Genomic DNA, 25266 nt, shown 5'->3' on the forward strand with positions numbered 1-25266 from the left:
AGTTCCACGAACACAAACGAAATAATGTTCTTTGAACTAAAGTCGGAAGAAACCTGATTTTCTGTCTTGAAGTACTATTCGAAGAATAGTTCCAAACTAACAGTACTCAGTTAAATTTCTAGACATGTGGTCTCTGTCCATATAAAATAATTCCGTTGACTGTTCTTTTTCTACTGAAGACTAGCTACTGTCTATCTATCAGCCACTGTTTCTGTCTCACTCGATGAGTTGGAGACTTAAAGACAATACGAGTGCTCTGCAGGAACTCCCTAGCATGACTTAGACTAACCTACAACAGACAACTTCTGCTGGTGCACGGTTACTTAAACATGCATCTCACTTCCTGGCGGTGATGCCGCTCCAGGGGGCGTGATTCTCGTGAGCAATGTGATTGGTTTGCGAACAGCGATGTTCTGGATGTGGACAGACGTCCACAGTATTTCTGGTACCAGCTGTTGCAAACTCATCTTGTGTGCTATCTCAGTACAACACAGTGTTATCATTGAAAACATTTTACACTCAAGAACATAACCATACACGAAGCAACAAGAGGTATGGCTCAAATAAGTGCACTAAAAGATACTGTGACAATACTGAGAAATGTTACAGAGTAATGGAAATACAACGTATATTTGGAACCTAGCGACAAGCCATGGTGGCACTTATCATGCATGCTATCATCCTGCGTATGGTATACATATTGCCATTACAGGTAGGATGCCCTTGCATGGCAACAAACGATGCACAAGGCCCCATCCCACTTTTGTCGATCTGTCCAACCAGCATGACTAGTGGCAATGCCTCTCATAGTTGGACGAACTATGGGAGTCAACGATCATCCATGGTGGCCATGCTAGGATTCCAATCCTTCAGCGTCAAACATCCCACTTGATCTAAGTCTGGGGAGCAAGCTAGCCATTTTAGATGTGTGATGATCTCATGCTACAGATACTCGACAGACAGTATCATGAGGTCGAATCAAGGTCCATATGCATCATGAAAAATTGCATGTACCGCTGTAACTTCTCTGAATCCCTTGGCAGCTGCCGTTGTGGGAAACATAAGCAGTGGCATATGTGTAGTCAAGATGTTGCTGCCACAGATGCAACGTTTGCATCGCCATACAAGTTCCTGTCCACAGTATTATCATAACTGCATCATGTCCTAAAGGGAACACCAGATCAACAGACGCACAGAATCACTTCCCTGGCTAAAGCAATATTCATTTATGAAAGGACATTGTTCCTGACTGTGACAGAGGTGGATGTGTCATAGCGATAGCCATTGATGATAAGGAAGCTGTGAAGTTCTTCTCGTTACATCCAGTAGCCTTGTGTCTTAAAGAAAGCTTCCCCATTCTGAGAGGATGCCCTCTGATACCCCCGTGACCGCTGAGGCCCGTCCACATCACGTCTGCACACACAGACCTGTCGTTAGGGACAGCTCAGCGTCAAACAAGAATAAACAATAGCATTTCCTAGCACTCAGGTCAGTTTACTTGATGTCTCTCGCTTGATATTTTGGAAACTCCATACTGGATTTCATAATATCCTGTTATTTCTGTATTGCAACTTGTGTGTCGTGTTAGCATGCTGTTTCAAGGCACTGGCACAAAGAACATCTGTCACAAACGTCATTCCTTGTATAGTTTGTTATGGTTGCATGTCAGTTAACGACACATTAGCGGTAAAAAGCATTTACAAGATGCAAGGATAAATAACAGTAAGGCCAACATTTCCATGTGAGTGGCATGATCTCGTAGTTACAGATTTCTAGTTACCGTATCAGAGAAAGCAGGTTCACATCCTACTACATGCAAGAATTTTTTTCCATTTTCGTGTTTGTAACAGACTCTGGTTCTTTCTTATTTATTCATATAACACAAGTATGTTCTGCAGTATTCGATGTTACTTGCATATACGAGTGTCCTCTCTGAGCAACGAATTTCTTCAATTTTGTGACTTCAATCTGATTAAAAAAACTGAAGGATGAAACTCTTGCGAGCGAAGCAACCAGGAAAGACACTTGTATGCTAGCTTGTTACGAATGCTTTGCTGTTTATTCCGAATATTTTCGAACGTGTGGTTAGGCTGCAACCTGAGACCACAGCTTAACTTGCTGCAGGTGAAACGAACAGCAATGTTATATATGAGTGGGTATCCAAGAAATCCGGAATTAATTTTTAAAATCTATGTATTTTCAAATTGTTTACAAAAAAATCTTATCCCCTTCGAATTACTCTCCGTTGCAACTAATACATTTGTCCCACTGGTTCTTCCACTGTTCGAAACATTTTTTGTAGTCATCTTTACAAATGGCTGACAGCTCCTCCCTCGTTTTTGTCTTGACTTCTTCAGTGTTGTCAAATCGGTGTCCCTTCATGCCCCTTTTCATGCGTGGAAATAAGAATGGAGCCAGGTCAGGTGAGGAATGTGTTTGGGACAGCGAAAACATGCTATTTTTGTCTAACAGAGATGGCTGTGTATGCAGGTGGGTCGTCACGGTTGAAGAACCAGTTTACTGTCTGCCTAAATTTTGCGTTAAAATTCGGTGAACCGAGTTCCAAGATAACCCACTAGTGTCTGACAGTTGATCAATTGGCTGTCGACGGTCGGTGAGTCCAAGCCCTCCATTTTTCACAATATTTTCGCCGATTTTGGCAATCGATGGACTGCAGAAAGAGGTCTCTCATCAACCGACTTGCCAATTTTAAATCGAGCAAAACATTCATACACTTGAGGTTTTCCCATAGCATCATCTTGGTAATCTGTTTTCAACATTAAAACAGTTTTAGCAGCATTTTTACCGAGTAGAAAACAAAATTTCACAACTATATGTTATTCACTTACATTTGCCATCATAAAAAACGAAACAAGAATAAAACGGCGCTAGCAAAATAAATTACTACAGATAACAGATCGATAACACTGGCGGCACTGAACTGGCAATTACTTACGCTATGAACGCCTAGCAGCAGAAATGCGTACTACACAACCTCCGCCCACGGCAATGTCATTCCGTTTGTTTGTTTTTTTTTTCCTTCATAAATATTTAGCTGCGGTGGAGTCGTTAACACCACCTTCGCAAATTCAGCCGCTAAGACAATCACTGCACCACACCATGAGTGATAATGAACTTTCTGCAAAATTGAGAACTGACATAGATGTTATGGTGTTCAGCTGTGATATGTAGCACAGTTTCTACACTTCACATTTTATTTCTCGCTACATAATTACTTCAAAAATAACATATACACAATTATAGCAAGAAACTCTATTCGCTGAGACAAGTATTCGACACACATTGTGCTATAACAGAAAAAAAGTAGGCGAATCTTTGCAGTACATCAACATTCCAGAAGCAGAAGCCAGCAACAAGAGCACTCATGTGTTGAAGATGTGGGTCAAGTTTTATTTCCCTCCCCTTTTCCACAAACATAACTACAGTGACAAAGTATATTATTGTATGAATCGTTTCCTGACAAGTTGTTCCTGCAATGTTTCAAATGTAAACATTCAACTTTTGTTATGTTCTGCGCACATAAACGTCTCCTCCAGAGCGCACTCAAGCTCATCCGAAGAAATGTGTGGAAATCTGGAAGCTCGAGTTGGCAGTTTGAGCAAAATTGCTCAAACCTTTCAGTACATCTACGCAGACAAATCATAGAGTGTGAACAGAAGATTGCAGAAGATGTGACGCATGAAACATATTTGAGTCAGTTGTTTGTTTAGTCTAGTGTTCCTTGTCTGTGTGTCCACATGACTGTGGAAAATTAAGAGCAAAAAATAATGTTACTGACATGAGAAGACAGCTGCTTATAATTCTATAAGAGATAAATTACGAACACTTAACCTTCTGCAAACAAGGAAGCGGTAATAAAAAAAAAACAATTCATTGTAGACTATTTACGGCAAAGAGCTAAGCTAAGTAAAGAAAACTATTCGATCTGGCGCCTGGGGTGACGAAATATATAAGCCAAGTGTGTGATATTTTTACCTTCTCTTCTTTCTGAGTGATTCCAATGAAGATGGATCATATGAAACACAGCATAAGGTTTATCTTGTACATAATAGTAATTATTACTTGCCTTTTGCAACTCTGTTCACTTATCTATGACCTAAAAAGTATACAAGTAACAACTGAGAGAGATTATTACTATTAACATATAGCTTCATCCAAGATGTAACCGATTGAAATCAGTTCTTCACTCAGAGATGGTACTAGGAAGTGGCTAACTTAACCAAAGTTCTCAGTTCTGCATGCTTTGGACCTAGAAATATCTCATTATGATGACCAGCAAAAGGAACTGCTACCATACTTTCACTCATTACTGTCATATGCCACAATCTTACATGACTATGTGGCAAAAAATAGCAGTCCCTAGTTATTCTAAAGAAAGTGCAGTCACAATACTGTGATAGCTGATGATGGAAGATCTTGCAGTAGTGTCTTCAGGAACATTAGGATACTTACACTCGTTTCACTTTCTAACATAATATTTGGTTCATAACAAGACTGAATTAAAGGTAAACTGTAGAATCCACTAACAATACCACAGTATTTGAAGTCAAACTTACCAGATAGGCTATGAATCCCTGTCTAGAGATAAAAATTGAGATTTACACTTTGGTGCAAAAGTCTATAACAGCCTGTTGGTAGACTTGGAAACTCAAAAACAAACTAAACTATAACTCATTGGTAACACCTGTAATTTCTAAGAATATATTGAGTTTCAAACATGTCTAACCATAAAAATATTATCTCTAACTTGTCAGAATTGATATATTACAGAACTGAGGAACTTTTTTTACCTTTGTGAAAGTCTCCTTTAGGACAACGTAAATAGCTTCACATGTGTGAGGTTATGATTTGACACAATGCTTGATTCGAAACTGAAGTAGAGAATGTAGCTTTTTCCTGCTGCCACGACATAAATCTTGATGTACTGTCAGCTGCTTATGTGGAGAAATTGCTCTTCTCAGACAAGTATTTTTCCCTGTTATACCAGGGTTATGAGCATAAAACGATAATTATATGTTTCCCCATCCACCTGCAAATAATTACGCCAATCGTCGGCTTCGCCCATCAAGTCGCGAAGGAAATTAATGTGTGAAAACTACCCTCCCTTAAGTTACCACTGTCTGGGTAGTTTTAATCGGTCTGTCTGTTCCTCGTTCTTTTTCCCTTGGCCTGTATATCCTCCCCATAGCCCTCACAAAAAATACAATAATTCCTAGGGACACACTTACGCCAGCAATAATCATCTAAAAGATATTGCAGTTTGGAAGAGCACCTACCAAAAGACCTCACTAAATGACAAGTTGTCTCGACTATATCATTTATATACGTATCAGTATCAACTTAGCTTTTTTTTAAACGCAACTATAGAATTTTCTGCTGGAAGTGTCGTAGATCTCCAGTAGACCAGTCCAACAGCGTTTCATTCTCAGACAACCGATAATAGTTTCGGAGAAAAAAAGATATATTTTGGCACTATCATCTATGGAAAATACAAATCTTTGGTTTAGAATTGTAAACACTAAACACTGTAAAAAGTAAACATATCGCACGTGTAATAGTAATACGCAGAAGACGTGCTGTATTGATATGGCATCCGTGGTGCAAGTGTGATGAAGAATAAAAGTAAAGAGAATTTAAGGTTACTGAGCTACGGGTAGCACCTTGGAGCTTGAATTTCCTAATATGATCGTTATCAAACGGCTTAAATTATATACAAGTAGAGGTTATTTTAGTGCGAAGACATCAAAACGATTTCTTTGTGACGACAATATTGAGGCGTCTGTAGAAAAATCTACTATTTATGCCCTCTCTTCAGGTATGAACATTTGTGTCACATGTAAATTAAGATGTTGCACGATTGTAACCTAAATATTGCAAATAAATCGCCGAACGTGACTTTAGAAAAAGCAAAACACTTTTGGTTATGAATGCCCCTATCTGCCATATTATTTGAAGTGTTGTTACTAATAAAATTAATGAAGTCTTATATTAAGAACTCCCCTTACAGCCTGTAACTGGTCTTGCTCATGCAGAATCATCATTGTTTTCACAGCCCCTCCCCCGTCCCCTCATCCACACTATTACAGAGGGAAAGCACATTCAGTGGTTCTATCCAGGACAGCAAGTATAACAACTGAGTAGAAGAACGATTCGTATTATTTTCGTTTTAGTGGTAACGCATCTTAGCTCGAATTAATTCCATCAGCGGCGTGTTTATATAGAAATGTATTTCAGTGTTACTTGCTTTTTATCTTTTGTATTGTGTGACATACAGCTCTAAGCCGAGTCCGTAACCAAGACAGAATTTAAAATGTATATTAATGGAATGTATATGTATTAATGGAATTTATAACGTGATCCCTGTAGACAATAAGCTAGAAATTAAATTTGTACGAAAGTGTTTTAAGGTAATATGACATAATTTTATATTATAAAAATACCACCACATTTGTTGAAGAATTCACTTGCCAAATAAAATCAGTGATCCATCGGAAATAACTCCAACTTTTCTCAATAGGCTTTCTGTCTTTACTAAAGGGAAGGACCGCAGAAGTTTCCCATTAGGGAGATACTAATTTTATCGTAGTTTCAAGTTTTATGACTATACACTGAACTGTTTTGCTGATATGTACTGGATGTTGCTAAATCTTCTCAGAGACAGAGTATTGTTTCATAGGCATTACAGAAGCGTCCGATTCCACCTGTTTGCTTTGGTCCACGACGTCATTAGTATGTTGGAAACGGCTACTTCCAGCATATACAAAATATCAAAAGGACGTCACTACATAGATAGGCCAAAAATGCGAAAAAAGGACACCATAACGTCTCTCTCTGAAAACAAAATGAGACTAATGGGACAACCGCAAGCTAAATATACAACAATAAAGAAAACACCGCACGATCCCAAAACCCATATTATAAAAAAAAAAAAAATTAAATTACAATAGTCAGCTAAGCCAACAAATCCACAGGAACTGGACATGTCCTTTGGCCTATAAAGCTAAACCACAGCTTTCAAACCAGAAACCAAACCTCTAGAACTACAAAAAATGGAATTTAACATTTCCCTTGACCTATATAGCTCAACCAATACCAATAAACCAACACCTACAACTCCGAAAAGTGGGACAAAAATAATCTCAAGAACTCAAAAACACGAATATCCCATATCAACCACATCAATTAAAACAAACCCGACCCCCCCCCCTCTCTCTCTCTCTCTCTCTCTCTCTCTCTCTCTCTCTCTCTCTCTCTCTCTCTCTCTCACACACACACACACACACACACACACACACACACACACACACACACACACACATACAAAACAAAACAAAACAAAACAGTCTCCCAAAATACCTGCCACCCATAAACCAAGCCCTTTTCACCCAATAACACCCCCAGAAAGAAACACCAATAAACAAACATCATCTCTAAACAACCTCCCCCAACCCATAACCTGCACCATAAACCCCACAACCAATACCACACCGCCCCACTCCTCAACACCCACACACACCTAAAGCCCTAAACTCACCACCCTTGGCCTGTACATCCTCCCCATAGCCATCACAAAAAATACAATAATTCCCAGGGACACACTTCCGCCAGCAATAATCATCTAAAAGATATTGTAGTTTGGAAGAGCACCTCTTCCCCCTCCTTATAACTGATTTAAATTTCTCCCAAAAACCCCTCTGTTATGTTAGTACAAGCCTCAGTTTCATAATCCTTAAACTCAATACTGTGATTAACTACTAAATGATTATAACCCCTCTTCCCCAAACCCCTTTAAGACGAAAATGCATGAGAAATGGTAGTAATACCTTCCTCAATATATTCCTCAATCAGACCCACTAGTTCCCTTACACTACAACCCTGCAAGGCCCTAAAAACACAATCAGCACACCCACCTCTCCTTCCCCAAAATAACACCCGCCATACCCACAAACCAACCCAAGAACTGTGCCTACCATACTTCCTCTTACCAAACCGTGTTCATCAATTTCAACAACCACACCCAATCCACCCAACTTCCCACTATACCTGACATACTCGAACAAACCTCTCAACAAAAAGAAAAACCAGTCTAAAACAATTCTCTCACTCTCACCAGTCTCATGTGCACAAAAAATTATAGAGCAAAAATAACAAGTGAGCAATACAACCTCCGTGATAGCCAACCTAGATTTTTCCAAGGAAGTACTGCATCTTATCAACCACCAGATATTATCGCACCAACAATGACACATATGCGTGTTCCTGGTCTGAGCTGCCAGAAGTCTTGTCAACCTCATGTTGTTGCCACAAACATCACACTGAGCATATTCAGCAATACGACTGAACATATGCAGAAAATGTATGATAGACATCATATCATCACCCATCACAGAACATAATGATACACTTGTGAACTTCACTTTCATGCTCATATCTAAAAAAAAGTAATTAAATGAATTAGGCTTCTTTTTGTACTACAAACCCCAAACTAATAAACCTAACAAAATGCCAAGCACATAAACAAAAAAACTTAATAATTCACTGTAAATACTTCCACAATCCACCTTACCACACCAACTACCTAAACTCAAAACCATGTTAACATGATCACAACAAAATCCCAAATGCACCCAATATGACACGTTAAACTATGAATGTACACAAGCACCATCAGAGGGCACCATCAAATACAACAACACGACATCTGCAAACGCAACCACCTCAGAAACTCCACACCCTACAGACGTCACACACCACAACACCATTACGTCATGGGTCAAAGCAGACAGGTGGAATCGGATGCTGCCGTTGACCCTGTCTCATGGGTGTCACAAGCACAGAAGGTTCAGAATTTTTAATTCAAAGAAAAATGGCAAAATGAATTTTATCTCTTTATGTTACATATTATTATGATAGCTCTTTATGAGTTTTCATTCTTTTTGAAGCTGTGGTTGACAGTGAGAAGAATCGAAGACCTGGATTTGTATATAAATATATGTTCACCATATAATTCTAACTGTATATAGAAATTAATAAAGCTTATAGTACAGCATCTTTCTGTGTATATCATTTAGTAGTTATACATTGCATAGAAATGTAGGAAATTGTGAACAGTGATTTCTCATTCTTCCTGTGAGCCTGTCACAGTTTCTATTATTTAAGCTGTTGTCATTTCATGGTTTTTCTTCTTACACTTATTTTCACTTTTCTGGGTTTCCCTGCTTTGCTATTTTGGGTAGTAACTAACATCAGATTATCAAAAAATCGTACATAATGTTTTTGCATGTGTAGTTTGATGAAGTTAAATTTTTAGATATAATCATAAGAATGTTGCTTCTGTTTGGATGCTATAGTGTAGTCCCTTTTTTGGTGATCAGTTTTGTTCAATGAAATCAAAATTAATGATGAGAATTGTGGTACAATGATTAGAACAGTGGACTCGCATTGAGGAGGATTCAAATCCATGTCAGATAATCCAGATTTAGATTTTCCATGGTTCCTTAAATCATTTAAAGCAGTTGCCACAGTAATTTCTTGGAAGGATACAGGCAATCTGTATACTCATCCTTCCCTCAATCTGAACTGATACTCTGTTTCCTGTGTCCTCATTGTCATTAAGAAATTAAACCCTAATCTTCCTTCAAAATTTATGCAAATGTAGGAACAGAAATCCAGGTCTAATGATCGGTGCAATGCATCGGCACATGCTTCATAACGCCTAAGACAGCAGCTTCTGAGCAGCTATACAACATAACAATGGTGCTGTCTGATAGGAATTGTCACAAAGTAGGAATTTTTTGCTGCGTAAAGGAGCCAGAAAGTAATCCATCTCGTCCAGAATCTGCAGCCAAATAGAAAGAGGAAGATGACTTCAATCTTCACAGATATCATGGTGACATTACTACTTTGGTTTGTTAAACTGCTGGTAGAGGTAAGACCCATATGTCTGATACAAGAGATATTCATCTTAGCATGGATACTTCTTCCAGTGAAAGAATGTGTATTGTAAAAGGTGTAGAGTTGTTATGTTTATTAGTCAAGCATGCCATTCCATTACAAACTGTTTCTATAATGGTATACATCCCTAGGAAAACATTCTCTGTGTATTTGCGATTGTGTTAATCAGTAAATTTCCAAACTGTGATCCCTCTTACTAATAAGCTTCCCTGTCCTTTTGTCATTTTAGGAGACCTTAGCAGTGTTGATTTGTTCTGGATCTCTATTAATGATTTCATGTGTATCTTCTTCAGCTTCATACATGACTCATTTTGCTTTTCTGTCCTTTATAAATGTGAAGCTCTTCCAATAGCCACATGTCCATGACCACCTGTAAGAGAGGAATACGGTTACCTTTATGATCAGACTATTGTCCCTAATTACCATCTTGTGCTATACTTAAGTTAGGCTACTTTGCATATTTCGTTCTTCCATGTCATGTGGGATAATATTGTGACAACTCATTGTTAGTTCAGGTATAAATAATTATTTAACCCTTTTTAAGTGCCAGCTGTAGTTAGTATTAATTTATTAACCCCGTGTAGACAATATGGTGTGGACAACAGGCACATGTTGGTGTTACCATCATGTGTTGCCATCTGTAATTAACACTACAATAAAAATGACCCTTCATTATAAGTTCTTTTTGGATTTAACAGCACTTTCACTATGCTGTTCTACATGGTTTTCATCAAGATGAAAAAACTAGAGTATATTCAGTTATATAACTGTGGATGGGAAAAGGCCAGATTAGTAAAATTGGATACTATTTATGGTGACACTTTGCCAGTTAGATATTGGTGAAACATGGTCAGACATTAGTTTTTTTATGAAGACCAGTCACAGTGCCCAGTGGGTATGGTTTCAATAGAATTCATTGAAAAAGTCCATGTCACGATCCCCTCTGATCACCAAACAAAAGTGCATAAAGTAATGGAGGTAACAGAGGTGTCAATGGAAACAACAATTAATATTTATATTAATATTTATGGCGATAAAAAATTGTCCAATACATGGTATGACTACTGACTGTGGTGAATAAGCTGATGTAGATTTTAACTTCAAACCAGTATTTGGACGAATTTAAATGAGATCTTAAGGAATTTTTTGTGGTAGGGTTGTCACAATCTTTAAAACTTAGATTCAGTATTATACCCTAGACATGAAGCAAAAATCAAAATAATGGGTTGCTACTCGCAGTTCTGCTCCAGAGAAAATTATGGCTGTCACATAAGTCAGAAAAATAATGGTGATCACTTTTTGGGATACAAAGGGTACCATACTAATAGATTCTTAGAAGAAGCAAAATGATCACTAGACTGTGCTATAGTGAAATATTGGACCACTCCGACAAAAAATTGAGGGAGAAACTGCCCCACATGGTGAAGAAGAAAATACTGTTTCATTACAGTAACACAGCAGCACATTTCACGTAGAGTTGTTGCCACAAGACTTGCATGAATTGCTGTCATACTCCCCCTTATTCACCTTATGTGGCCCCCTAAGATTACTACTTCTTCCCAAATGAGAATGAAACACAGGTAAAAAATTTTGCTCAAATTAGATTAGGTGGTCACCTTTGAAATGGAGGTATAGTTTAGAGAGCCTGACAAACCCCTGTAAGGAGACTGCATTGAAAAATAAATAACTAATAATTAATTTTTGAAAAATGGCATTGGTCTAAAACAAGACATCAAACTTATACAGAGAATGGTATTGGAAATGTTTACCATTTCACATTGCTGGTGAGAGAATTTAATAGAAACAATTAAATATCTCATCTGCCACATACCTGAAGAAAAAAAACTTGAAAATTGCTTAGAAAATTCCAAGAACCATAGTTTCAAGGCAGAAACTATGAATAATCTCCAACCCCCATATTTTGATCACCTAGAGATTGTAAAGATCAGATTAGACTAACCAAACCTCATTCAGAAGTTGTCCAGCAGTCATGCTTCCTATGTTATATCTGTGAGTGGATCAGGAAGCAACCTTAATATCTGATGCACTAAAAAGTGCCTTCTTTCATACTGTATGGTGATTGCAGAATACAGACATGAATTTAGATTTTCAGTGGACTTCTGGAACAATCTCTTTTCTCTCGTCAAACTTTTGTTCTGTACAGAATTACCCAAAGTCCATGGTGGAGATAGGAAAGCTTGTACACCAGAGTATGTTACCATATTCAGATTTCATAATATTTGAATGAAACAGTCCATATTTGTTTATGCCTGTGAGTTGAAGCTGCTCATTCATTTTCTCCAACAATATCTTAATGTTATACTCTCTGGTCCATGTATTTGTATGCAATTTTAGTATGGCTGTGATCAGTGGTGATGCTGAATCCCAGCCATATGGCTTGGCTTTTGGCAAGAATGATTGCTTGAGAATGGGGCTACAGTCTCAAAACTATTTGCAAATTAACAGAAGATAGATAAGTAAATAAATAAAACAAATTGTAGCTCTGATACGTCTCTTTTCAAAACAAATCATAGTTTTATTATTCTGTTGTTGTTTTTTTGCCCAACTAGGGACCACGTCAAAACTGTCTTTTTTCCAAGCTTTAAGTGCTACCGAATGCTCCTGCATTTGTTCTGATGTCCCCCATCCCCTCCCCTCCCACCAACAATGTCCACAGCTCTTCCCATCACCATCCTTGACACCCCTTCTGGAGGTGCACAACTGGTGCTGCCATTGCAGACAAAACAGAGGAGCCTGTGGTCCAATGGCTATAAAGGCACACAATGGATGAATCTGGCAATTATCTTCATCTCTGTGGTCTCATTTCTCTTTGGAGTCTTTGAAATGTAGGGATTTGGGGGGGGGGGGGGGGTTATTTGTTCATATTGTGCCTGAAGGTTTTAAACAAGTTATTTACATGTGTTTGTGTTTCAGAAGCCAATCTGTACCACCTGATTCTTATGAAATAGGAAGATAGTTTTTGATGCAGATTTTCTCTTATTTAGAAAGATTCCTTATTCTCTTAAGTTTTTTTGGCAATTCCATTTCTGCCAAGCAACCTGTCTCAGTTCTACTTTTGGATCTATTCTGCTTCCCACCATGCATGCTTTCTCGATTTTGTGAGTAGGGCAGCCTCCTGAGCTGCTCTTCTATAGCCTCTTGTAGCTATTAGCAGTTCTCCTGATTTAAAGTTTCCAACTTTTATGTGAATTCTTGGTTGCTTGTCTCTGTCCAACTTATAATTTTTTCTGGGAGTTTTATTATTATATTTTTAATACTATTATTATTCTTGTTTTGTCTTGGCCAGCTGTGAACTATGTTGTCTCAGCCTTGCCTTCCTTTGAGCATAAGCATGAACCCTTTATTCTCGCAGGTTGCTCTGGTTTTAGGTGCCAGAGATGGCAGTCATGTGTGCATGAGGTGTGCTTCCTTGTGTGAATGAATGCTTGTGTGTTTCATTTTCTGACAAAGGCTGTGGCTGACAGCTAATGCATAAGTGTCTTCATTGCCCCTGTCCAACGTAACATTCATTGTTCCTGTCCAACTTGACATGTCATCTTTACAGTAAGTAGCAACCTAACTTTTCCTTATATTGTTAAGCGCAACTTTCTGCATTCTTTTTGTTAGCTATATCAGTTGGTGCTATTTTATTATTTAATGCTTCCAAAATTTGGTGAAGATATAAATGGCATTCTCAGTTGAGCAACCCTTCTGAAACCCAAACTGTGATTTGCTGATATTGTTGATGCTTAGGTTTGATATTATTCTAGAATACCCTACCTCAAAAAAAAATTGAATCATGTGTTGTAAACACACTCAGACAGCTGGTATGTCATTTCCATTTTATTGATCTTAGATCTAAAGGGTTGTTTTCCAGTGATGTTTGACTGCATCCAGTCTCCTAGATACTTGAACTTTTCAGCTCTCTGGGCACTGGTGTGATGTTTGTTATAAATTCTGTTGTCTCGAATGAGAGCTGGAGCCATGTTGTGACCACTTTTGAGTATTGAGTTCATTGATTTGTTTTTTGTGTGTGCGCCAAGGGATCAGAAATGACAACTAGATCAGTTGCAAAAGCTAAGAAGTCGACTGTCAGTCTAGTTCATTGTGGCCCCATTTCTCATCACATCATTATGTAATTTGTGTGCCACTCACAGATTCTTTTTCTGCACCATACACTGAAAAGTGAAAGTGAGACTGTGTCCGCTTGCATATTTCACTTTGTGGGTGGTGCCATCAAGGTCTGTGGGATAACGGTTTTTGTTTTCTTATATTAGCCTGCTTCTTTCAGTACCCTGTGAAATAGTGTTTGTTGCTCACTCTGTAGAAGAGTGTTGTTTCCTTAAATCCTCCTTGATATTTTTCCAGTTGTGAATCATGTTGTTTCTCATCCAGGTCTGAAAGGCTTTTAAGAAGCCCTGGTATGTTGTCAAGATGAATAGTTGTTCGGGTCAGATTTATCACCATTCTGAACAGAGTTTGAATCAGGACTGATTCCTGACATCCACCCACTTGACACTCTTTCTGTTTCCTGAATTTCATGAATAATCTCTGTTAGCCTGTCATAAGGTTTTTCATGTGCACTCTTCCAGAATATGTCAATTATTACAGCTTCACCTAATGTTTAGTTATTCTTTAGGACCTGTGTGATCTGCTAGATTTCAATGTTTTGTGAGTGAAGATGAGTGGCTTGGTTTGTGACACTTCTTCGAAAGTGTATTTCAATTGTTGAATTTCATAATCAAGAAGGCATTCAAAGTATTGTACTAGGATCTGACTGCTTTTCTTGTCATTGTAAGCCAATTTTCTTTTAGGGTCTCTGAAGAGTAGTCTTGGAAGAGTAGTTTACTGAGTTTGTGTATGAAGATTCTGTAAAAAAATGTGTTTTTGTCAAAAATATGCTTCACTCCACAAATGACTTTTGCTGTGTGATTTCATGTAATAAAAAATATTTATGGCTATCTTCACTTTCTGTGAGTTCCATCTATGCCAGGTTAGCCAACTTTGCCTTAACGCCTAAACATTTGTCATACCATGTCACCAGTTTCTTTATCCCATCATCAAAATATAATGCTTCCTGGTGCCTAAGCCAGTTGTTGACAGCAATCTTCAGCTTGGGGAAGAGAAGAGACTTGCTTGGTGCCAAGTCCAGACTACATGGAGAATGTTGAAAAATCCGTCAGTAAAAGGGTCAGATTTTTCCTTCATTCAGTTCACAGTATGCGGTCATGCATTGTTGTGAAGGAGAATGATTCCTTTAGTGATCATCGCACACTGTTTGTTTTGGGTTGACCTTCAGAGTTTCAGAAGAGTAATGACATCACAACGAAGAGCAGTGCAAAATGTTGTTAGCCAAAATGGCCATCACTGGCAACAATGCAGCTGAAAGGCAAATACCAAGCAAATAAACATAAAAAGGCAGGTCAAATACTATCAAACCATCCCACATTCATTGTTTACTGATAGGTCACAAGAAGACCCATCCTAAGAAGTAATAGCTCAGAGACTGCATTAGAGATCCAGATGCATTGGACGTCAGATCTAGGAATTCCAAATGCTATAAATGCCATCTTTCCATGTGGAAGCTGTATTCAGCTATGTCTGTGGCTTGTGATTCTGCACCTAGACACAGCTGAATCAAGTATTGCATTCAAAATCACTTTGACGACGAACCAAAGAAAATCCCTCTGTAACTTTTTAATAGAATATGGCACACATGACAATTTCTCAACTCTTGGAAGGAGGCAATTTTAGTTCCCATCTTCAAACCTGAGGAGGATGGAATGAGCTGAAGTAGTTAGAGAAGCATTACCTGAATGAGCTGCATACAAAATACCATGGAGGAAATGGTCGAACATCTCTTGTGATCTGGATAGTAGAAACCAGACAACTATTTGGTTGCTCTCAACGTAGGTTCAAGACATATCGATGCCCCAATTAACAGCTTGACATAACTGAGCCAGAAATACAACAGACTTTCTTATGAAGGTAGCATTTAATTGGCACCTTTTTCCCATAAAGGTGTACTATACTACTTGAAGGCACAGTAAACTCTAATACCACATTAATGAAGTTTTTGTGCTCAGCTGCCTGTATTCGTATAGTCCATCTTATCTAAATGAGTATTTCTACTATCAGTATTGCAGTACTCACAGGTGGACCCTAGCAGGGCTATTCTGTGGTTTTTCCCAATCATGGTCCAGCAACCAAACAGGCTTACTGTGTTTTTTGCAAAATTTTGAGGGTCAGTCAAAAGTAATGCCTCCTATTTTTTCTTCCTTAAAGTTTAAGTAAAAAATTTGAATTTGGCACTGTTCTGCAAAGCTTCTTCTTCCATCTGCTTCATTGGTAACTGTCGCTCAGTGACTCAGCATTCGTTTGCTGAGCACAGGCGTGGTGACCCCTGGGTTCCTGAGCTGGGGACTGGTAAGTGCCTCTGGTTCTCTGTCACTGTAAGCTCTGGGCATACTTCGGTGGCCATCGTGTGGCATAGCGATGGAACATTGTGTGTCACAGGGAATGAGGACTGTGGCTTGACCACCTGGATCGCGAAGATGGTAAAAATCTCTATTTTAAAAAAAAATGCACACATCTCAATCTCAAGGTGTGCTGTGCACTGATGAGATGCATAGCTATTTATGGGGAACAGTTGTCAGTGAGCAACTTCTGGGGAACCTTGCACACCTCAGTTGTAAAAGGCTTACTTAGAAAAATGAGGCTCTATCTGAGAGGGCCCTTATTTGCCTGGCTGCCCAGGGAACCAAGATAGAACCCTTGAAATCATTTTCTTCTCCTCCCAGTGGGAAGGGTGTACCACCTGGGAGTACTCACACCTATTCATCCTAAAGAGTGAGGGAAGCTAGCCTTCAAGGTAGTAAGAATCTGTTGGACTTTAATAACAGGGCTCACGGGGTCATAAATCATAATGTATTTCTGTTGTTTAAGAGGAAGGAGGGGACATTTCACAGATGTCCCCCTTTTATATCCATAAGGGGTTGGAAGGACTTACTGGCAGTTTAAAATTTATAAAACGACTGCATAATGACTCCCATTTAGTCGAAATTAGCAGTTCAAAGCAGATGGCTCTTCCAAAGAAATCACACAAAGTGAGTGAATATGACATTGTTGTTGAGATGCATGTGCCACGATATCATTGTTATGGACCTAGCAGAGCTGAATCAAGAATGGGCATCGCAGGGGATAGTCGATGTTGAGCAACAAACACGAAGGAATAAGGGAGACACTGAGAAGACCGCCACTCTCTTTGTCACATTCAGTTCTTCAGCACTGCCTAACATATTATGGCAGGGTTCCTTCAACTTACAGTTAGCCCTTACATACCGAACCCTATGCAGTGCTATAAATGCCAATGCTTTGGCCATACAACTGTGAGTTGTGGAGGTGATGTTACCTGTGGGAAGTGCAGAAAACCAGTCCATGATGCTGGAACTGACTGTCCATCTCCAGTGATCTGCATCAACTGCTCTGGGAGCCATCTAGTCTGGAGCCAAGAAACACAAAATATGGGAAATAAAAGTGACCAAGCAGTTCCCCTATGCTGAAGCCGAAAAAGAATATAAGGTAACAAAACCCCCTGTCTTTGCCACATCATATTCTTCCATGGTGCAGAAACCTGTTCCCATGGTGGACACTTCGAGGCAGATGTCGTCCAGCATGCCTGTATCCACCAAATGCACCCGTACTAGCACATGTACATGCTAAGGAAAAAAGAGTAAGGACAAAGCAATCCATGCAGCTGCAACAGGTAAGATCAATACTTCCACTGTGAGCATCCAGAAGGTGCAAAAAAAGCAGAGTGCCTCTCAAAGCCTCCATTCCCCATCATCATCGAAGGGACAGAGTGCAGGGAAAGGATTCTGATGTTCAGGTCAAAATTGAAGCCTGGGCACTGTTAGACGTCATTCTGGCATGTCCGGCTGATGAAGAGGACATCATGGAGTTAGATGGCTCGGATCCAGGCAGCCCCTTCACTCCCCCTCACTCTACAGGTGCTTCACATCCACAGTGCAAAGATAGGGCTAAATTAAAGCGACACCAGTGAAATGCCTCGCATACCACAGTGGAACTTGAATGAGTTCAGGACTCATGTGGAGGAACTGTGCCTTGGGCTTGTCACAGTGTTTGCCACTAATGCACACCACTCCTCTGCTCTCCCACTGGCTACTGACCTGCAAGCAGTTGCAGTTGAAATTCATGTGTGTTGGAGGATCACTGTTTGTTCACTGTTTTTATCTCTGCAGTAGACTCTGAGACTCTCATAGATCTCATAGAACAACTTCCCTGACTATTTCTTCTCCTGGGAGACTTCAGTGCCCATCATGTCTTGTGGGGCTCAGCCTCTACTTGCCCTCAAGGTCAGATTTTGGAGAGCCCCACAACATCTCACGAGCTGTGCATCCTTAGCACGGGTACTCACACTCATTTCTGTCCTGCTAATGAGCCATTCTCAGCCATCGACCTCTCTTTCTGCTCTCCTGTCCCCACAGGCTGTGTTCAGTAGGAGGTCATTGACGACCATTCCAGTGACCACTCTGCATTCACCTACTGGATGGAGCACTACCGTAAGAGAAGCCACCAAAATGAATGGTCGGCAGGCCTAACTGGATGCTGCTCAGCCAGTTGTCTGTGCTTGAACACCATGGCAGCATCTGAGGAAGGGTGGACCACATCACACAAGTGATCCATCGTGCCGCTGACTTATCCCGTCGCAAAGCCCTCAGGTCATCTTAGGAGGCGGCCTGTCCCTTGGTGGACAGATGAGTGCCATTCAGCAACCCGGTCAGGTCTGCAGCTCTTGAACATTTTAAATGTCGACCGACAGCACACAGAGTGTTGTGAGGGCCAAAGCTCGACACTTCACTAGAGAGAGTAGCAAAAGGTCATGGGAAGCATTCCTGGAGTCCATCAACTGTTCCACTTCTTCTACAAAAGTATGGCTGAGCATTTTGCAAAAATTACTCCAATGCAAGCCAGGATCCGGCTTTTCATCCCTATCATGCGACTGTAGAGAGAGGTAAGTAGGATTTCAGATCCAACTCTTCTGAGTTGCAACTCCCCTTTCCCTATGAGGAAGCTTGAATTGGCACTGTCTCAAACTTGTGACACTGCACCCAATCAGGACTAAATACAGTACTGCATGCTTCAACATTTGCCAGTGACATCAAAGGAAATCCTCTTCAAATTTTTTAATTTCATGTGGCAGACAGGCAACTTTCCCAATTCATGGAGGAAGGCAATTCCGATACCTCTGCTCAAACCAGGAAATGATGGGACATCTTCCTGTAATTATGGGAGTATCACCTTAATGAGCTTTGTAGGAAAGAGCCTGGGACAAATGGTTAACTGTCGTCTGGTCTGGTTGTTTGAGACCAGGCAACTCCTTAGCCACTGTCAGTGTGGATTGCGGGGATCTCGGTCTATTGTCAACAACCTGACCTGCTAAAGGTTGCTCTTCAGCTGTCTTTCATATGTAAATATTGCTATATTAGCACCTTCTTTGATGTTAGTAAGGCATATGACACTACTTGGAAACACAGTATTCTTAACAACTGCATCAGTGGGGCTTTTATAGTCTTTCCCATCATAGCGGTTTTTTATGACTCAAGTTGGTGACACACTGTCAGATCAATTTAAGCTACCCTCTTTGCCGTAGCCATAAACAGTATCATGTCCTATGTCCTAGGCTGCTAGATCCACATTTTCATTCCCCACAATTCCCATGTGCCCTGGTATCCAGCAGAAAGATACCTCCTTCACCAGTTGTTGTAGTTGGAGGGGGACATCTTGGATAGTCTGGACTACTTTATTTGCTGGGTACAAACAATTCAAAGAATGGAGGGGACTCGGAGAATCAGAATGGACAAGAAATTTAGCACTGGAAAAACGTCTCACCTGCTCCAGTGCCCACATGATTGTGTTTTAATTCCTCATCAAAGGCAGTGAAGTCTTGAAGCAGTCAAACCTTGAGGACAAGGCAGTTGGAACTTGGGGACACGATATGAGAAAACAACAGAGCTACCAACAGAATTCCCCTGTTTTGACTCATTGATAAAAACAGCTACATAGTTGTGGTGTGTGGTGTTCAGATAAAATGGCAGAAAATATTGCATTAAAATGGAGTAGGAGTGCAATCTCTCCTGTAATGCACCAGATCTAAAATTACTCTGACCTCTCCAGCTACCAGGGTGGAGGATGGTTAAAACCTTATATTTGGGGTCATACTTGCTCCACACCAAATGATTCCAGCACACACAGTGTGCAGATTCCAAACGCCATTGTGGCTCATCTGTTTGTCCCTCTAAAAGAAGCTCATCATGTGATTCACATTGAAAATGAGGAAGCAACAAAAACATCCTTACATCGATGGCTTTGAAAGCAAGACCGTAGGTTTTACCATATTGGGATACATGCCCTTGTTGAAAGATGGACAAAATATTTGAAAATGTAGAGAGATTATATTGAGAAGTTATAAATTCACCATCAGTGTTGTATTTTTCAACCTAAGTAGTTGCATTTGAAATTCTTAACAAATAAAAAATAAATAGAAAAGGAGGCATTACTTTTTGACAGACCCTCATAAATGCAATCCTGAGAGGGCTATAAAAGATGAGATGCATTTGGGCTGTAAAATCCATGTCTGGCATGACTAATTGAGTGTCCTCCATTTTATACAATAACTGTACTCAGCTGATAAAGTAATCCAGAATGGTCTTCTCCCCTACAGAAGCAGGGAAATTAGTAATTTTGCTTGAGAATTCAAGGAAATAAATTAGCAGATTAGCAGCCAAGGAGGTAGGCATTGATAATTGGTGGTTAAACCCACCATCCTCCTATGTTATCACTTTGCTGTTGTAGTATTGAGTCCTGTGTAGATGGAATGAAGAGTGGCTGTAAATGACAGATAATAAACTGCTACTAGTAAAGCCAACCTCCTGGCCTCACAATGTAAATGAGGTCCCTCTCATCCATCACTATGTAGGACACAGTCTGGTAACATGTAGCTCCTCGCATCAGTAAGAAGACTTGGCAAATTGAACTGCACTCGCATTCAGGAGGACAAAGGCCCAAATCGACATCTGTCCATCTAGATTTAGGTTTTCCATGATTTTTCTAAATCACTTCAGGCAAATGCCATTATAGTTCGTTTGGAAGTGCACAGTTTTTCCTCCCCTATCCTTGTAATTGTTATAACTCACAACATAAAAGAAACATGAGGCAACATCTCCAGAATAAGTACACTTAGTGATTTTACAGGCCAAGTTAACATGACAAGTCTACTACAGTACAGTTTTAGATGGATAGTGAATGGCAGATACGTGAGAACAGACTGACAGTGTGTGGTAGGTAGGTGGTGCTGGAAGGTATCTGTGCAGCTATTGTGCATGTTTGCTCAGATGTGGTGTCTCAGCCTGGCAGCCATACTTAGATACATGAGAACAGACTGACAGTGTGTGGTAGGTAGGTGGTGCGGGAAGGTATCTGTGCAGCTATTGTGCATGTTTGCTCAGATGTGGTGTCTCAGCATGGCAGCCATACTTTGCGACACCAGATGCAGAATGACTGTTGCATCATACACTTCCACCGTGCAATGACAGTTGATGGTGGATATGTCAGCTGGTGGCCAACATCTTGGCAGCAGCCCACTGGGTTACCACAGAATGTCAATGGGACATTGAACCCAAATCTTCCTTCCTTCCCTCTCTCCAAATTGTAGTGCTTGTGGCATACAGATCGTGGTACATTTTCAATCTTGTATATCAAGCAAGAAGGTAGAAGCTAACTAACCTGCAGGTATGGCCCTTATTTATGTGATAAAGAAATGAATGAGTTACATATTTTGAGATTCTATGAAAAGCAAACTTACCCCCTAAAATATGAGGAGGAGTTTTTAATATGTTGTTGGGATTTCTAGTTCTAGTTCGTTGGGAATGGTCAGACAGCCACACTTTTCTGCATCTTTCTGTGAGCCTTCATTTATTTTACCCATGTTTCAAAAAGATGAACATGAGAGAGAGAGAATAAATGTATTTTAACCAATATTAGATGTAACCCTTTCTTAAATTCTGACTTTAGTTTTAAAAATGTGATAGTAAGTGAGAATAATAGTGTTCTAATTAGGAACGCAAGGAAACACACAGTCTTAAAATAACAAATTTATTGAGTAACAACACGAATATACAAACAGTAGTTACATGACTAAGATACATTTGAACCAAGGGCTCAGAGGCCCGCATGTGTCATAAAGATTCATTTTCCAGCAGACGCAGTTGTTGTCACACTGTATGCGCATGCCAGACCAAGTGACTACTGTTAGCATCCACGTTGGTCATTGTGCAGCCCATTGTTTGAGTGTTGACATGCACATACGGCTGCAGCAGTTGTCGTAACTGGAAGGTTACTACAAATAGTGTACTTTATCCTCCCATTCATTAACATTATACAAAATAATAATATACTCAGTTCTGTGTTTCATCACAAAGCACGCAATAATAGTAATTGTTACAGGAAACTTCAAGTAATTAGGCTGACAAACAAAAGTGTCACATTTGTTGCCTTATACAATTTTTCTTGCTACTCCCAACCTTGGCATGGCTGTGTGTATTACACCATGGTCTGTGTTATGCATTAAGGTTCGTTTCATACTGGCACACTGGTGATGGTCACCAGCGTTGGTCACCGACAAAGGTACATTCGTTTCAACTGGAGCATTCACACCGGGACACTACACTGCCTCACTGAGCCACTGTGACACAGCAGTGACTCACCCTCACCACTTGTGACGGACAAGGTCACTGTGTTCACAGCAGTCACCGCCAGACATGCATTAGTTTCAATTGGAGTATTTGCACTGGGACACAGCTAACAGACACGGTGCTGCAGATTTGCCAACCGACAGGCAGTCATTTCTGAGACAGTGACGCGAAACATTCATTGTACATTATACTGTACACACTGTAGCTATGAGTTTAGATTTGATTAACACGGAAGACTTTAGAAATGAAGCAGAAAGTCGTCCTGCTATTTGGGATGTGAAAAGCGATGACTATAACAACAAAGTGATGAAAACGAATGCATGGCAAGAAATTATATTGAAGTTTGTGCCTGATTTCAATGAAAAGAGCATGGATGAAAAAACAAAACTGGTAAGTTGTATATTATTTTTTCAAATTTAGTACCTTGTTTTTCAGGCCATAAAACAGGTGCAAAATTTAGTTGCTACCTCTGTACGAGTCCATTTCACTAACTAATCAGTTGGCAATACCTGCGGTGTTGGACACCAGTGATCCAGAAGTGTTCACCACAGTCACCGATGACCATCACTGGCGACCGTCACTGATATCCCAGTGTGAAACGAGTCTAAAAGTATCAGTCTTATAGCAAATGGCTTGAGTGAATCAGTCCTCAGTTGAAAGGAAACAAGGAATACACCTACCATGTCCAGTAGGACCACACACGGGAAAGCTCTGTGTGTTGATTCCAATCTCTTGTTGATTATTGCTTGAATTTACATTAATAGTTCATTGTGTTTATCAGTTAAAATTACTGTATATCTTGAAGGGCTAAATTAAAAAAGGAAAGCTTTCATCAATCTGAAGACTGTTTTGAACTCGGCAATGCTTTACAGGCGTGGTCGTGTTGGAGGTGCTGTGCTACTGCCTTCCTCCAGCCTTTGAACTGACTTACCCGGCCATGTATAGGAGGACCTATAGTTTAATGTGGATTTCGAACCACAATGTAACTCGAAATTTTTCATGTCATCGATCATTACCAAAGGTGATAGAAATAAGTGACAGATAAAAATCATGGGAGTAAACTAAGTGCCTATAAAAATAGTCATCTGCAAACAAATGACATCTACAAGTTTTAAAAAATTAAAAGTTATTAAAATTATTTTTGCTAAGTGTAGTAGTTGGCAGAAGTGCCAACACCATGTTACTAGAGGAGGCCAAAATGCACACGATTTAGCTCACGCAGGCTGGCGTGAGAAGGGAAGGACTATACTGACGTGAGGTCTGGAACATGACAAGGAATTAGAATTTAGAAAGCTGACGTAGCTAGTGTGATACTTAACTTTAATCCATTAATGATGAACGTCACTCTTGACGGTACATTAAGTCACAATATTATCGGTTCAGAAGACATAGTAACTGAATATGGCGCCTTGCTAGGTCGTAGCAAATGACGTAGCTGAAGGCTATGCTAAACTGTCATCTCGGCAAATGAGAGCGTATGTAGACAGTGAACCATTGCTAGCAAAGTCGGCTGTATAACTGGGGCGAGTGCTAGGGAGTCTCTCTAGGCTAGACCTGCCGTGTGGAGGCGCTCGGTCTACAATCACTGATAGTGGCGACACGCGAGTCTGATGTATACTAACGGACCACGGCTACCACCTAGCAAGTGTGGTGTCTGGCGGAGACACCACATTCCTCCCCTGCAAATCAGTGGACGGTGGTGGTATAAGACCTCCGCCCGCCGTGGGGAGGACCCCATGTTGACGTATGCGACGAGGGGGGGAGCCTAACAACAGGCGAGGCTGTGCCACCCGCACCCAGCCATTCGGACCGCGGGGAGCTAGGGAACACCTGAAAACCTGCTCCAGGGTGCATGCCATCATGCGGGGTATGCCCCCATAGAGAGAGAGGAGGGGCCGAACGGTCGACCTTCAGCGGGCCAGGCACCCGACGGGCGAAGACGACATAATATGGTCCAGAGTGGGCGAGAGTTCCATGTCAGAGGACAACTGGTCACGTGGAGCGATCAGCGGCGCGTGACCCAGGGAGGCGCCCGACGGCTGCAGCGACGCGTCCATTGCAGGCGTCGCCAGCGGGAGAACAGGCGGCGGCGGCAGCGCATCGCTATGGGGCAAAATGGAAGGCAATGTCGGTAACACCTGGGGCTGAGTTGAGCCAGTAGATGGGTCCCCGGGGCACTGACCGGACAGCACCATCGTTGAAAGCAGACGGGGAGCGGCAGATCCCGTGGGACGACAGAGGCGCAGCTGATTGAGATGCCGGCGCACCTCACCAGAGGCCCCCAAAACCAGATACATAGCACGTCTGAGGCAGCGAAGAATGCGCCCTTCGAGCCAACGCTGTGAACCTCGATAGTGACGATAGTAGACAACGTCGCCTGGGGCAAAAACAGGTTTCTGCCGCTGCACAGGAACCGGATGTAGTGGATGTAGCAAGGACATCGAGGTTCAATGATGGTAACCGTGGAGCAACTCAGCCGGCGAGCGACCATCTCGGGGCTGAGAGCGATACGAGGACA

At 40.7% G+C, this 25266-nt stretch overlaps 1 protein-coding gene across 1 annotated transcript in view; it reads left to right on the plus strand.

The window, feature by feature from the left end:
* The first annotated feature begins 5555 nt into the window (after window positions 1-5555).
* LOC124622032 (tRNA modification GTPase GTPBP3, mitochondrial) overlaps window positions 5556-25266 on the plus strand; it is a 150647-nt gene continuing 130936 nt past the window's right edge. The window contains exon 1 of the mRNA XM_047147589.1: window positions 5556-5836. Coding sequence (XP_047003545.1) covers window positions 5704-5836 — 133 coding nt within the window. The 5' untranslated portion in view covers window positions 5556-5703. The remainder of the gene's footprint in view (window positions 5837-25266) is intronic.

The sequence above is a fragment of the Schistocerca americana genome, chromosome 7, assembly GCF_021461395.2.
Source record: "Schistocerca americana isolate TAMUIC-IGC-003095 chromosome 7, iqSchAmer2.1, whole genome shotgun sequence".
In the NCBI taxonomy this organism is placed as follows: Eukaryota; Metazoa; Arthropoda; class Insecta; order Orthoptera; family Acrididae; genus Schistocerca; species Schistocerca americana.